The sequence below is a fragment of the Nicotiana tabacum genome, chromosome 7 (genome assembly GCF_000715075.1).
Source record: "Nicotiana tabacum cultivar K326 chromosome 7, ASM71507v2, whole genome shotgun sequence".
NCBI classification, from domain to species: domain Eukaryota; kingdom Viridiplantae; phylum Streptophyta; class Magnoliopsida; order Solanales; family Solanaceae; genus Nicotiana; species Nicotiana tabacum.
The window spans coordinates 160,494,990-160,511,696 of NC_134086.1; the positions used below are offsets into that span (position 1 = coordinate 160,494,990).

The window sequence follows — 16,707 nt, forward strand, 5'->3', positions numbered from 1 at the left end:
TCCCATCAAAATAAACACAGCAAAAACCATTCTATCTTCATATTCTAAAAGCTTAAGCATTTTCCATTGTTATATTTCTCATAAAATGGCAAAATTTGTCCTTCCCCTTATTTTACTTCTCATCATCTCTACCTTTGTTGTTGAGGGTGCTCTTGTGCCTACATTTATAGAGTCACAGTGTAGGCGCACTCGTTATCCAGATCTATGTGAGAGATCTTTAGCAAACCATGTAAATCCAACATCACAAGATCCTCAAGAAATAGCTCAAGTTGCTTTGAAAGTGAGCATAGTTAAGGCAGTGTACACAAAAATCTACTTGAGAAAAGTGTCCAAAGAACTCAAACAAAACAAGGCCAAGGAATATCAAGCAGTGGAAGATTGTTTAGATCAAATGTCTGATAGTGTTTCTCAGCTCACAAATTCATTTAAAGAGCTTCAACGTATGAAGAGTGCAGATGCAGAAGGAGATTTTGTATGGTGTCAAAGCAATGTTCAGACTTGGCTTAGCACAGTATTGACTGATACATATATTTGCATGGATGGGTTTTCTGGTTATGGCATGGGTGGTAAGGTGATGGCTACAATTAAAGCTAGGGTTCTAAATGTTGCTCAAGTTACTAGCAATACTTTGGCTTTGTTTAATGGATTTGCGGCTTGGCATAAGTCTAATTCTAATGGTGGTAGCTATGGGGAAAATGAGCCTTAAAAGGTTTCCATATATTAATCTTCACATGAGAGTACTGTTTTAGCTAGTTGTGATGTGAACTTTAATTTATGTCTTGATGTTGTATACATAGCATATATTTGTAAACATAAGTAAGACCATGAATTGTGCAAATGATATTTTGTGTATGTATCATGTAAAAGAAAGGAAATAATTTTGATTGGTTAAGTGACAATCTTTTGCTAGAGGTCTTTAGCTTTGTTCAATATTTCTACGAGACATACTCTTCACATATATTTATAAACATAAGTAAGACCATGAATTGTGCAAATGATATTTTGTTACAAAAAAGAAAATAATTTTGATTGGTTAAGCGACAATCTTTTGCTAGAGGTCTTTAGCTTTGTTCAATATTTCTACAAGACATACTCTTCACATATATTTATAAACATAAGTAAGACCATGAATTGTGCAAATGATATTTTGTGTATGTAACATGTAAAAGAAAGGAAATAATTTTGATTGGTTAAGTGACAATTTTTTGCTAGAGGTCTTTAGCTTTGTTCAATATTTCTACGAGACATACTCTTGACACATGGTACATATGGTCCTAATCGAGCTAGGCTTGCTAAGATTGCATCGGTCACTACCGACAGGGGTGTCAATAGTTCGGTTCGGCCGATTATTTTATAAAATTTATACCATACCAATTTTTCGGTTATTCTATTATGTATAACCTAAATTAAACTTTTCGAAACCGTCCCAATCATGTCGGTTTCTCTTCGGTATCGGTACGGTTCGGTTAATTTTCTGTATTTTTTTTAATATCATGTAAAATTCACCAGTAGAAGTAGAATTGCAATAACATATGTTCTTTTATAGGACTTAGCAAAACTGTCTAGACATTTTTACTGTTTAAAGGGTGATGAATTAAAAAAAAATGGCTAGAGTATAGATCCATCAACTATTCTGCAACAGCATAAAAGTAATCAAACAAAGGCAAAGAAAATATTAATCACACGAGTTGAAAGATATACTAAGCTGGGACCCAAGAATAAAGTCAATCGAAGATTAAATATTCAAAAAGATAAATCTAAATTATATGAAAGAAAACATATTCAATACATTGTAGTTTGCTACTCATAATCGCTAGAATACTTTGTGTCTTGCTAATAAAGATACTTGAAATAACTTAGTTTAAGTAGAAGTAGCATAATAGGTTTTAGGAATTAGTATTTTGAGTTTAATTACTTGTTGGCTTGTAATAGTTTTTATAATTCCAAGGCTCAAAGAAAATTTAATGCATTATTATTTTTAAACTTACTAAATAAATATATTTTCTACACGTAAAATTTATTCGGTACGGTTCGGTATTTTTTTGATTTATTTTTATAAAATAAAAAACCTACCCTAATTATCGGTGCAGTTATAGATTTATATAAAAATCTACGGTTTCTTAAAAAGAAACCTAAAAATCGGTTCGGTGCGGTACGATTTGGTCGATTTAGTCGGTTTTCGAATATCCATTGACACCCCTAACTACCGATGCAAACACCTACATGCTACATATATATGTGCCACGGTTGGATTACACAAAATTTTAAGTGTTTATTAAAGAATATTTTTGGATAAAAAGAGTATTAAAGAAAGTAATACAAGAGAAATGTACATTTTTAGCCGTTTTAAAAAAAATGATCGATAAATTATATAGTTTGTATATGTACTTAATCTATATACTTTTTGACTAGCGAATACAATTGATTATCTACTAACCGGCCAATTCTGTATTTAGCCCGAAATATAATTCTAAGGGGAAAATTCAAAATTAGCCAGATTTACAATTCATTCAAAAATAGCCACAGTTTCAAAAATTATCGAAATTTAGTCACTTTTCATGTAAAGATAAATCTGAACGAAAAATTGTTCAAAATCTGGAAAATACTCCAGCAAAGTATACTAGAACTCCAATATATTATACTGGAGTTTGGAGTTCCAGTATATTATGTTGGACCGATCTCTGTTACAGCAAAATAGTGGCTATTTTTCAATAACTTGGCAAATACTGGCTATTTTTGAATGACCAGTCCGAAAACTGGCTAGCCCGTGCTATTTTAACAATTCTAAGTTGCTTGGACTATTAAAATTCTTGTAAAAATTGTACGAGCACTCTATTCGGGCGCCCTCATTTAACCTATACCCATTTTTTTTTAAAACTTTTAACTTGTACCCACTTTTTAAATAACTTCAGCCCCTTACAAATACTAGAAAAAAGATGAATTATACAAAAGACGCACTGTGTAGTTATTATTCATCTTTAGCAAAAACTACAGCGAGGAGCAGAACGCCAACAGAAGTGGAATAAGCCGGAAATACATTAACATGTACATATTCAACATATTCTTATAGATATATGTCCTTATTCTCACGGGCACACAATTTTCTGAGTGTTCTTGAAATTGAAGTTAATTAACAAACTCCCATCCATTCTCCTAAACACAAAGCTGAAGTTACAAAATAAAACTCGACAGTTACAAAACAAAAACTTTAGCTCTAGAGTTGAAGTTCGCCAGTTACAAAAACAAAAACTTCAACTCTTTGCCAGTTACAAAATAAAAACTTCAGCTCTAGAGCTGAAGTTCGCCAGTTATAAAACAAAAACTTCGCCAGTTACAAAAACAAAAATTTAAGCAATTACAAACAAAAATTTCAGCAAATAGAGAACAAAACTTCAGCTACTATGCTTAAGTTCAGCAATTACAAACCAAAACTTCAGCACACTTGCTACTTCAGGCCCGTCTACTAGAATGTTGAAGTTTTGCGTGATTGTCTTTGCTACTTCAGCCCCGTATGCTGAAGTTATGCGAAAAAATGGATACGCTTGTAAATTTTTTTTGCAAAGTGGACACAAGTTAAAACGTGACACAAAAAAGGGGTGTAGATGTAAATCGGCCAAACTTCTTTTCACTCATGAGATAGCCCAACACAAAAAGCCCATAAAATTTTAGAGCCAAATTATGGGCTGTACAGCAATTCAATTTGGGCCGTCTAAGAAGTTTGACCCATCAGCTTACTCCGACGCTAATAATTGCTTTTAAACAGATGAAGTAATCTCTCAGTCCGGCAAATACCAAATACCAGCGGCAAAATCAAATCAAATTAATCAAATCGTCGAAGTGTTTCTCTGCGTCTCTGTTGGGGTTAGCGAAGTAGAAGAAAGGCTCAAAGATGGAGGAAGAATTGAAAATGGAGGCAGTAAGCAAAGTTGAATTAGACGATGAACACGATTCTAAAGAGAGCGTTGTGCAGAGATATTTCCTTCAGGAATGGAAGCTTGTCAAATCACTCCTCGACGATATTATTTCCAATGGCCGTGTCTCCGATATCTCTTCTGTGCATAAGATCCGATCTATCGTACTCTCTCTCTATCTCTCTATCATTTCTTTCCTCTGTTTAAACTGCATAACTATTAGTTCAATGCTATATCTGTAATTGGATATACCATTAAAATATAACTTCGGTGAGTAAATTCTGATGAGGCCAAGCCCAAAAACCTTAATAGTGTACTTGAGTTTCGCTTTCAAAACAGCAATTGCTTATAACTAGTGGAATTTTTATAATAGTTACTCCATCTTTTTTTTCTTTGGGTAATACTTTAACAGCTTGTTTGGATTATTGTTACATGTCATTTCATAATGCATCGTATTGTATTGTACTATATTGTACTGTATTGTATTGTATTGTTTGTTGAATATAATGTTTGGATAGATTGTATCGTTTGCCGTCATTTCATGATATCACACACCAACAATATGAAAAATAAACTTGCAATATTACTAACAACAAATGATACAATAAAATTTAAGCAACAATCAAAACAAACATTGTATTTGAAGTAACAATACGATACAATACAATAGGTAACAACCATCCAAACAAGCTGTAATTCTTTGTTCGACTATTAAACATATATGATTTGCAGATGGACAAATATCAGGAGCAAGGTCAATTACTTGAGCCTTACCTCGAGAGTATGGTTTCCCCTCTCATGTCCATTGTCCGTTCAAAAGCTGTCAAACTGGGTGCTGCCTCGGAAGAAATTCTTGAAGTAATCAAGCCTATATGCATCATAATCTATTCTTTGGTGACGGTTTGTGGCTACAAGGCTGTTGTCAAGTTCTTCCCTCATCAGGTCTCTGACCTGGAGCTTGCAGTATCTCTCCTGGAGAAATGCCATAATACACAAGCTGTAACATCATTAAGACAAGAAAGTACTGGAGAGATGGAGGCTAAATGCGTGATGCTATTATGGCTTTACATTCTTGTATTGATCCCGTTTGATATATCTTCTGTGGATACTAGTGTTGCAGATAATAACTACACTGGAAGTGATGAGCCACCTCCACTTGTACTAAGAATCTTAGAATTCTCTAAGGACTTCCTTTCAAGTGCAGGTCCTATGCGAACCATAGCTGGCTTGCTGCTTTCAAGGCTTCTAACACGCCCAGATATGACAAAGGCTTTTACCAGGTCCAACTGCCAAATCTTTTCCATTTATAACACATGATTTGAAATCATACCTTAATTAAATTAAATTACCCCCCCCCCCCCCCAACAACCCACACACAAACAAAGGAAAAAAGTAAACATAAAAGTAGATGAATGCTCTGGTCATTCTCATGCATCCACAGTGATGTTGGTTAATGTGAATGAAGAGATACGTGCTAGAGTGGCATTTACTGCATTTCACTTTGCTTGTTATGTGACACATCCAATTCACTGCTATGCCTGATCAGCAAATGAAATGCATGTCCTTAAGGATGCAAATTGTCATAGATGCCTGCTAAGCATTCTGTTTTATTTTTCTCTGTATTGAACATGAATATTATTTCTTTGAACAGCACAAGAATAAAAATCTTTTAAGATTGAAGATCTGAGAAAAGTAAGGATGTTGATATTTTTGTGCTCCTTAGGGAATTTTCTTTATAACCGAGAGTTCCCATGTGAGTTAGCTCATAGCTGGCCCGAAGGTCTGAAACTCGGGGAAGGATGAGCCTGCCCCTCTGTCCTGATCCCCCTTAAATATCAGCCTTCGTGTCAGTGTCAGGGTTCAACTTAAGATGTGCGCCCAATCCACACATTCCATGCTACATTCTTACCATTCAACCAAAGCCCTTGATGACCTCCTTAGGGAATTATTTAAGTGTTTCAAAGTTCTTTAGCCATATTCATATTTGGTTTCCTGCAATTTTGTTTTCAGCTTTGTGGATTGGACACATGAAGTTATGACATGTCTTTCAAATGAGGTTGTCAATCATTTCCAGTTATTGGGTGCAGTTGAAGCACTATCTGCTATTTTCAAGGTTCACCTTTTTTTCTTTGTGTCCTCTTTTGGAGTACTTTCTTACTTTATGTATGATTGCTAGAAATTTGCAAGTATTCGTTCCTACTTTAGAACGTATACATTCCTCTGATACTCAAATTCGAATAAACTGCATTCATCTTTCATGCCTTGCCCTTCAGACCATGAAATCCTTATAGGTGCTCTTCCAGGAGCAATTTCTTTTGAGAATTTTCTGAGACAGAGAGTGTATTGACAGTCAGTTTTTTAAAGAAATGGACAGGGTTGGAACATTCAATTTGGATTTTATCAAGTAAATGCCAGGTTTAAGTTTAAATAACTTTCGGATATATCTTCTGGTGTCATGATTAGAGACCTGTTGTTGAATAGAAAAGACAGATCAATCATCAGATGCAGTCTAACATCTTTAATGATGTAGACAGCTCATTTTGGCTGTACTCACTATGGAGTGGTACTATTGTTCAATATGTTATGTAACCTGTTTTATTTGGTAATCTTGCAGTCTTGTTCAATATGAGTATTTTTAAGCACTGTATTTTTTCCTCTAAGTGCAGAATGGAAGCCCTAAACTGCTGCTCAGTGTGGTTCCTGGTGTTTGGAATGACGCATCAGCGCTGCTAAAGTCCAACACTGCATCTCGGAGTCCTTTACTTCGCAAGTACCTTGTGAAGCTAACTCAAAGGATTGGGATTATCTGTCTCCCTCCACGGTATCCAGCATGGCGATATGTGGTTAGATAGCTAATCATGCAAAATATGTAGCTTACGTGTTTCTTTCAAGTTATAAACTGATGGTTACTCTGGTTGAATATTTTGTGCATTTAAATAGCAACTACGTTCAGGATCATCATTGGGAACAAGTTGTCCTACTTTCTAATACTCCCTCCGTTTCAATTTAGAGGATGTAGTTTGACTAGGCACAAAGTTTAAGAAAAAAAGAAGACTTTTGAAACATGTGGTCCTAAAAACTTAAGGGGCAAAAGCTTTGTGGGACCATGACATTTGTGTAGCTATAGAAGCTTCTCATTACGGGTAAAATGAAAAGTTTAAAGTTAAATTGTTTCCAAAAATAGAAATATGTCATTCTTTTTGGAACGGACTAATAAGGAAAGTGTGTCTTATAAATTGAAGCGGAGGGAGTAAAAAAATTGTGGCGCTTTATGGGGAATAAGGAGATTAGGGTCTTTGTAGTTATCCGTTAGGAGCGTCCTATTTTCTTTATGTTTCCCTGCTGATCTTTATTTGATTTTGAACATTGTCCTCCATTCTTTATCTTCTATATCCTTGTCAATATTTCTCTTTCATTTGACAAAAAGAAAAGAAAAGAAAAAAGAATACAGTAGTCTGATGTCTACCAAAGTTAAGACCAACCTATTTGTCAGCTCCTTCTCTCTATTCGATTGCTGGATATTCGTCTTTGTTTCTCATTCCTGCTCATTTTGGTATTCCACTGGAAATACTTCTGTACTGATCTACTCACCATGGAATGTGGAAAGAAATAGTTGGTGATATTACTTGCTTTTTTCATGTAGGGAAGAACCAGCACACTTGGAGGGAATATTACTGCCAATGGAATAAAAAAGGACCAATTCAATGACGCTGGAAACAATGATCCTTCATACTTCTATCAAGACCCAAACTGTCAGGAAGAAGAAGATATAGATGTCCCTGATCTAGTAGAAGAGATTATTGAATTACTGCTATCAGGATTGCGTGACACGGTATGTCTAAAGGGTGAGCTTCCATTATGTACTGATCTGGCTGTCCTCGTTCTTTACGTATATGGTGCAAGACCCTATACAAATTCAAGTTGATAGCAGTTTTCCTTGGATGTCTTTTCTTAAAAAATAAATCCTCCTTCACTTCCTCCTCATTGAGTAAGAAGTCCACGATTCTTTTGTTGAAGTTTGATTAGTTTAAGTTCAATATCCACGTATGTTCTTCTCTCTATTTTTGAGCTGGTGCATTTGAAAACTTGATATCTTGATGCTAAGGTTGTGTCTTGGTGTGTGAAAGGAGGGGGATTTCGGCTTGTCAAAAGTGTCAGTTCCTTATGTCTTTTAGGAGCTTTTAGTGCCACTCACATTGTGGAACAGACACTGGAACATTTATTTACCTCTTTTCAGGCCAATCGATCTCATTTTGCATTCATCTGTAGTTACTATTTTAAAAACAGGTATATGTATCCTCATGCAAGCAAAATTTGATTCTGTTTCAACATATTACTGTTGCAGGACTTCCTTTCATCTAACACATTTTCACTATTTATTATTTTCATTGCAACTTTCTCATCTTAGAGATCTTATAACGGTACTACAGGACACCGTTGTGCGTTGGTCTGCTGCAAAAGGTATTGGCCGTGTTACTTCACGGTTAACTTACTTGCTTTCAGATGAAGTCCTTTCATCTGTTCTGGAGCTCTTTTCGCCTAGCGAGGTGTGTTGCCCAGTTGTTTCTCGACAGTTGATCTTCTATTATCTTATGAGATAGCCGCTATATCCGCATACAGAATATTGATTAAGGAGATACATCCGGCAATGCTAATAGTTCCTCTTGCACTTCAAGTTTCTTTTTTGTTCGTTCGGGTTGGATCATAATTAAGTATTCTACTGTTGCAGGGAGATGGCTCATGGCATGGTGGTTGTTTGGCGATGGCTGAATTGGCACGTAGAGGATTGCTGTTACCTGTTAGTTTTCACAAAGTTGTGCCTGTTGTTATAAAGGTTATCTTTACTGAACGTCCTACTTTTATTCCTAGTAATTCTGATCTCTCCTTAACTCCATATATGTGGAACTTTGTGATTGAGCTATTAATTTTCTCCAAAAAGTATGAAGTTGCTAGTGATACACAGTTTGCTTCGTCATTTTCAATCTTTCTCCCTCTTTCCGTGCCTTCAAGTAAAAGTTATTGGTTAAGAAAGCAGGCAACTCATAGTCGACTTGCTCCACTCCATTTTGCTGGATTGCTGCTCTAGTTCTCTCTGGCAAATCTATAGGTCGCTCGGGATTTTGTAGTAACACATTTTAGTATTCAAGGGAAACATTATATTAAGAATCCTTTATCATATTTGTTGCTTCAACTTCTGTTGCAGAAAACGTTTTTTTATTATAAAGGTGGGGGTCCAGTACAACTTGCATGCACCTCGACTACTCCACCGAATACTTGCTAGGCTGCTATCTCTCACCACCACGACTACCGGGTAACCATCTACCAATGCCTAGGCAGATTAATTGGGGCTTTCGCCGCTGCTGGGATTTAAAAAGAAGACATTCTTTCTTCTTGCAGAAATACAACAGATAAGACCTGCTGCCTACTTCCATACACGAGAGAGAGGAAAGGGCCTTTGTTTACCCATGAAGAGTTTGGTGGCTGAAAACTGTAGGCAACCAGAACCACAGATTCCCATAGGACTCATATGTGCTGACTGCTGTGTGCTTATGGATCCAATTTAAATTATTTTTTTAGATGTCATTATTGTATTTTCATGTGTTTTTCTGTGTCTCGAGTTGCGTACTTATGCACATATACTTTTCGCCTTCAAATCACAAGTCTTTTAGATTTTCTATATCATCATCCAATCCTTAGCTTCCAGCACACAAATCATGCTCTTTTGATGTTTACTAATGAGTATGCACGGATAACGATATATTCTTTGTTTGGTTTGAATGAGTTACTGAAACATATCCAATCCAGACTACCTTGTTCAGGATAATGGATTGCACTTGTCTCGGATTATCCACTCACTAAACTTTTGGCTCGTTGAAGCTGGATTTTGTCCCCCTAATAACGAGGGAAAGTTTGTTTCGGCAGGCATTACATTATGACATTCGAAGGGGTCCACATAGCATTGGATCTCATGTACGTGATGCTGCTGCTTATGTTTGTTGGGCATTTGGCCGTGCATATTACCATGCAGATATGAAAAGCGTACTTGAACAGCTTGCTCCACACCTTCTCACTGTGGCATGCTATGACCGTGAGGTACCAAAAACACAGGGGTCATTCCTTACCCAGTCAAGGTGCTTCTTCCTCCAATTGAAATGATGAAACATTGGTATTATTTCCCAGGTTAATTGTAGAAGAGCAGCAGCTGCTGCTTTTCAAGAGAATGTTGGACGACAAGGAAATTTTCCTTATGGTATCGATATAGTGAATGCAGCTGATTTCTTTGCGCTTTCGTCACGTATAAACTCCTATCTTCATGTTGCTGTCTACATTGCTCAATATGATGGCTATCTTTATCCTTTTGTTGATGAGCTTCTGAACAGCAAGATCTGTCACTGGGTATGTTTATATTTGCTTGGTTCCTTGCTTCAACTCATATAAAGCACTTCTTTTGTAAAATATTTATTGGTCTGCTTGAGTGTGGTATGGGAAGATGCATAATACAAATAGCTGCTTCCAAACCAAAGTTTCTTTTAGTGGTCTTAGCAAAAAGAGTACTGTTACAAATTTGGTCACAGACTCACAGCATGGAACTGAAATAGGATAGAAGGAATATGAATAGAATTATGATGGGAATTTGTGTACAAATATCATTTTCTGGTTTAATTGTTTTATGTTTGAGAACATAATTTTTTGCTCCTGATTCCTTAGAAAAGGATGTGTGACGTGTCAGCGAAATTACAGTGTTCAGAAAAGATACTTGACAGAGAAGGTTGTTTTTTAAGGATCTTTTGGATTGGGAAAATAAAGGTGGTGCCTTAAGTAATGCAAACTACTGGGTCGTTTAGCACAAATGTGTAATTCATCTTCTTTCTGTAATTTCTCTAGTTTCCTCCTCCAATTTAACTTAAGACATGCATCCACAGCAGTCCAAATCTGAGAACTAAGACCCTGCTAATATCGTACCAGCTGGCCAATGTACTTAACTTCTTTGTTTGTGCATTAATTACTTCATTTGCTTTCACTTATTAGTTATATTATTGGTGGGTTCTGTTAATTCGTTACCTATTGTTGGAATATAGGACAAAAGTTTGAGAGAGCTTGCTGCAAATGCTCTTTCTTCTCTTGCTAAGTATGATCCGGGACATTTTGCTAGTACTGTTGTGGGAAAATTATTGCCTTGCACATTGTCTTCTGATTTGTGCATGCGTCATGGTGCAACTTTAGCTATTGGGGAAGTTATATTGGCTCTTCATGAGTGTGACTATGTTCTTTCCCCAGGTTGGTATCTCCTTTTCAACTTCAAACTCTTAGTATTTGACTGAGGTCAAAGTTCAAGCTGGTTCTTACTAGTTTCAGATTTAGGTCTTCAATGCATTTTTTTCTTTAGTTCATTCATAAGCAGAGGTACTCAAATTGGATCAGTGATCGATTTCTAGGTAAACCTAATTGATTATTTCCAATTACATAAATCAATAGTTCAAACCGCACTCAAAGGTAGGGCATTTCCCATTTTTATAGGAACTTCTGTACCAGAAACAATGGTATCTCCAATTATAGCCCCTCTGGGATGTAAAATATATCTCTTCTCACCATCCCCATAGTGTATGAGACAAATGTATGCATTTCGATTAGGGTCGTATTCTATGGTTACGATTCTACCATATGTCTTTTTCATTCCGTCGAAAATCGATTTTACGGTATAGACGCTTATGACCTCCCCCTCTATGCCTTGCGATAATGATTCCTCTGGCATTACGACCTTTACCACAATGATGCTGTCCATAGATCAAATTATTTCGTGGATTGGATTTCACTTGACTGTCTACGGTTCCATTGCGTGTGCTCGGGGTAGAAGTTTTGTATAAATGTATTGCGATGCTAGTAAGTATTTTTTTTTTGAGTTCTTTTCTTTCTAAGCTTTCCTTGTTCTCTCTTGATGAGTTATATAGTTCTGCATTTTACCAGAAAGAAAGATTTGCTCATACATCATTATTGAAAGTCTAGAACTATACTGCATTAGAAAGTAAATTAAGTTCAAAAAGAGAAACAATTACTACATGTACGTATATTCCACATGCTTTTGGTGTTATGTGTCCATACATGTAGGGGAAATGTTTTTTCCCTACTGTTCTTTTGTGTATGAAATCATGAATTCAAAGTGGACTATTTGGGGCTAACTTCTTGTCATAGCTGTTTGCTCCCCATTAGTGCTTGTTTTCTTTTTGTCGACCTATTTTCCCTATATCCCAATTGATTATCTGGGGTTATCAGAAGAATATTATTGGGGGAGGGGGGGGGATAGCTACTTTTGTTAAGTGCGATAGTAGAGAAGCGAGCTATTGTCTTCATTAAGTGTAAATGTGTGGCACAGTATACTTCTGTATTATGTAATACCCAGAAATGACACATAATAATTAAAGAGCAACAGATGTATTCTTGTTCAGTTTTTAGAAAAGTGGATTATTGCGGGAAAGCCAAGATGACAATGAATTTGGAAGGGGAAGTACATTCTAAGACACGCAGTCCTCTTTTTTCATAGTTTTACTGTTACATATAAAATCACCACGTGGGTGTCTTTTAAATTTTTGAATTACCACGAGTCCTTTTTAAATTGTGTGATCTCTCTCAATCTTTTTGTTACAGATCTGCAGAATCAAGTTGCTGGTGTGGTTCCAGGAATTGAGAAAGCAAGGCTATATCGTGGAAAGGGTGGAGAAATAATGCGTTCTGCTGTTTCCCGTTTCATTGAGTGCATTTCTTTAGCTCTTGTCCAATTGACAGATAAAATAAAGCGGAGTCTGCTTGATACACTCCATGAGAATTTGAGACATCCTAATTCCCAGATACAGGTTTATCTTGTGACTTTGTCAGTTTCCTGTTGATTAGCTTCCTTTTAGTGAATTGCCTGATTCACTAGTGTGTTTGTAGGGGGCTGCGGTTGCAGCCTTGAAAAGGTTCTTTCCTGCTTACCTTGTGGCTTCGGAAAGTAAAGGCATCAATACCATTACATCAGGATACCTTGAGCAATTGACTGATCCTAATGTGGCTGCTAGACGAGGATCTTCACTTGCGCTTGGTGTTTTGCCATATAAGTTTCTAGCTAAAGGATGGAAGGATATACTTCGGAAGCTTTGTGCTGCTTGTGAAATTGAGGTAAAGAAGTGCATCTTCTGTTTTGTCTGTTTCTGATGAGGAACTAAGCTGCAAATTATCTTGAATGATTAAACACTTTATACTGTATAGGCTAAACCTGAAGACAGAGATGCTGAAGCACGGGTCAACTCTGTCAAAGCACTTGTATCAGTGTGTGAAATTTTGACCGAGTCAGAAGAATATTCTCATCTATTCTCTGCAGAAGAATGCAGATCTCTGTATGTTTTTATTAAGAATGAGGTTATGCAGACTCTATTTAAAGCTTTGGATGATTACTCTGTAGATAACAGAGGTGACATTGGTTCTTGGGTTCGTGAAGCTGCCATAGATGGCCTTGAGAGATGCACATACATTCTATGCAAGAGAGAACTCAAGGGCTTCTCAAGCAAGTCGGAGAAAATGGAACTTGGATCTGTTTCTCAATTCGATGAGAAAGATAGTGCTAACCAGATGAAATTAATCTTTGATGAAAATGTGGCAACCTGTTTAGTTGGAGGCATTGTTAAGCAAGCAGTGGAGAAGATGGATAAATTAAGAGAGTTAGCTGCAAAGGCTCTTCGAAGGATTTTGCATAATAAATCAATTTTTGTACCATTTATACCTTATCGAGAGAGACTAGAACAGATTGTTCCTGACGACGCAGATCTGAAATGGGGGGTAGGTCAAAATTTGCTTGCCTTCTGTTTTGGTTGCTATAAATTTTGTTATCTGACAAAGAAGCCTTTCTATGTGATCCTGCAGGTACCTACTTACTCATTTCCTCGTTTTCTTCAGTTGCTTGGTATCAGTTGCTATAGCAAATATGTGATATCGGGGTTGGTTATTTCCATCGGTGGCTTGCAAGATTCATTGACAAAGGCATCAGTCAGTGCTTTGCTTGAATTTCTTCAGTCAACAGATGAAAATGTAAATGGTTCTAGAGAGTACAATCTTTCTAATGACATTCTTTGGGTTCTTCAAACGTACAAAAATTGTGACAGAGTCATAGCACCCACTTTGAAGGTAAATTCAACTTCAAGTTTTATTACTGCTAAAGATGATTATCGACCCTTTCCTTAAATTGTAGATCACAATGTGTTCATCTTTCTAGAATTCTCTTGTTATGATTTATGCAAGCAACTGTTTCTTCTTCTTTTTTTTGGCATTGGCAGTAGGCTATAGACGTAATCATAAAATTTTATTGCAGAAATCTGGAGAATTTACATTTTTGTCTGTCTATGCAGTATCCTGGACCTTTATCTTTCTTTTTATTGGTTGAAACCTGAGGTAGGTTCAACAGGCTGAAAATCAGGCGTTGAGCAGAATTAATGGCTCAATTTGCTTAGAGAGAGAGGGACTTAGAGTGATAGAATATATAGTAAGAAGATAATTGAGAAAACAAACTTACCAAACCTAGGCTCTAATTACATGTTAAGAAAATGGACCTTGGGCCTAACTCAATCACAAGAAGAGACATATGAGAAGTACTACATATACGTCTAAGTCTAGGACTGGACGATTGGAGCGAAGAGTAACAAAACATCTGTGGCCCAACATTAGGAATGGCTTTGGTTCTAATACCATGTGAAATAATCTGAGCTTCCAACCCAAAACTTCAAGGCAATGGATGGAATAACTCAGGATAATGCTAAACCATTTTGGAAGCTCTTATGCAACAATGTGGAACATGTTATCTGACACTGATGTGTTTACCTTTTTTGTTTTATTTCAGACAATTGAGATCCTATTCAGCAAAAAGGTATTCTTAAACATAGAGGTTAGTCTACTTTCCACTAGGTTTTTTCTTTTTATTTTAAATATCTAGTATTTCATGTAGCTGGTATCTTCCCTTTGCTCTGGTGTATACTGTGTTTATTCTGCACAAACCAAGTTGTGCTTATCGCTGTTTGCTTGGGGCTGTACGGATGATGTGCCTATACTCATCTCTCTCTCTCTTTCTCTATCTCTCACATATCTTTTAACAGGCCCAGACTGCAGTATTTTGTGCCGGCGTTTTAGAAGCTCTTAGTATAGAGTTGAAAGGATCAAAAGATTTCTACAAGCTGTATGCTGGAATTGAGATACTTGGATATATTTCATCAGTATCAGAGCCCATCAATATCCAGGCATTCTGTCATTTACTACCTTTCCTCACCTACCGATTTCCAAAGGTAGCACAAAGCAGTTGCATAGTGAAACTTAAGATTGGTGAATAAATAGATTAAGAGCATGCCACAATGAACTGAACGTCTTCTCAACAATTGTTTTCAACTATTTTTGCAGATAAGAAGAGCCAGTGCTGATCAAGTTTATTTTGCGCTCCAACAAAATGGGGCTCTTGTACCAGAAGACAAACTAGAGAAAGCACTTGAAATTATCTCCGAAACTTGCTGGGACGGTGATTTTGCAGAAGCAAAACAGAAGAGATTAGAGTTCTGCACGACGTGCAACCTAGACATTGGGACGTTTATGGAAACAAATGTTGGAACAGCCCACAAAGTTGTTGAACAGGGACGCATCAGTGACGAAAATGCATCATACTCTTCACTTGTTGGATCAGCTGGGTTTTAGTTTCCTTGTTTTACATTTCGAGAAAGAGTGCCTATAGTAATGGTTCAAAAGTGGAGTGTTGTCAAGTAGGACTAAATGCTTGCCAGATGCGTGGTAAACATCACCGTAATATTCTGCATGCAATATTATCACCTAAGCGTGGTAATTAATGTAGTTAATCTCAATTTATAGTTTGACCTACATTATGTGATGTGGTGTAAACAATTTTTGATAGTACTCGAGGAGGGAAGGGCCATGCTGATACCTACGTTGGTCACAGAAGTCCATTTCAACCATTTCTTTCAACTAAGAAGGGTCTAGTTTAACCATTTTCCTTAACAAGAACTGAATGATGTCCTAAAGGTGTATCCTTCTGATTAGGGAAAAATCAAAGGGTATTATCATTTTTAGCCCGCGTCAGAATTTATTTACATTTGGTAGCCGAAAGTGTATAAAATTTGTGTATAATTTTTGTATACAACATACAGAATGTTATACATATTTTATATATATATTTTAGACAACTATTATTTTTACAGCGGCTATACAATGTCATTTTCCAAAAATCAAGGTATATTTAATGGAGAGTGGCACTGTCCAGTGTATTGCTTGGAATCTTAGAAAGGCAACGCTATCCTATGCGTGGCCAATCTTACCATATGGATAAATAAGTTCCACCATATGGAAATTGAAAGAAATCAAAGTACACATAAGAATTAATTAATTTACCATTACTGTCAAATCGGTCCTAACATTGATAGGCTGATCTGCATTAAGAACTCTCCACCTAAAAGTTTAGCAACCTTAAGATATGGACAGTTGGTATTAACTCAAAATTTCTTCAACGGAAACTTTAGGTGTCATTTGGTTCAAGACTAGTTATGCAAGAATTATAAACTATTATATGATGATTATTAATAGTAATCATAATATAATGATTGTTTTGTAATGAATCATCATACGAAGACTCGCACACAACAAATTAATTATATATGAAATATTGTATTAGAAGTTGCAATATCAAAGGGATCAACTTTGAAAATATTTTGAGCCTTTTACTTGCTCGTAGCCAAGTATTGCCTAATACACCTATATTTGTTTCACATTTATTCCC

At 36.3% G+C, this 16,707-nt stretch overlaps 2 protein-coding genes across 2 annotated transcripts; both read left to right on the forward strand.

The window, feature by feature from the left end:
* The first annotated feature begins 23 nt into the window (after positions 1–23).
* Positions 24–892, forward strand: LOC107787596 (21 kDa protein-like). Its single transcript, XM_016609189.2, has one exon. The coding sequence runs from the start codon at positions 86–88 to the stop codon at positions 704–706; it is 621 nt and encodes a 206-aa protein (XP_016464675.2). The 5' UTR covers positions 24–85; the 3' UTR covers positions 707–892.
* A 2,878-nt stretch (positions 893–3,770) lies between these two features.
* On the forward strand, positions 3,771–16,129 carry LOC107787597 (tubulin-folding cofactor D). The gene is made up of 17 exons (XM_016609190.2): positions 3,771–4,075; positions 4,644–5,191; positions 5,922–6,024; positions 6,578–6,754; positions 7,555–7,743; positions 8,342–8,458; positions 8,641–8,745; positions 9,834–10,004; positions 10,092–10,307; positions 10,991–11,189; positions 12,555–12,760; positions 12,840–13,064; positions 13,155–13,721; positions 13,806–14,066; positions 14,776–14,820; positions 15,029–15,214; positions 15,327–16,129. Exons 1-17 carry the CDS (start codon positions 3,890–3,892, stop codon positions 15,612–15,614), a joined length of 3,789 nt encoding a protein of 1,262 aa, XP_016464676.2. The 5' UTR covers positions 3,771–3,889; the 3' UTR covers positions 15,615–16,129.
* The last annotated feature ends 578 nt before the right edge of the window (positions 16,130–16,707 follow it).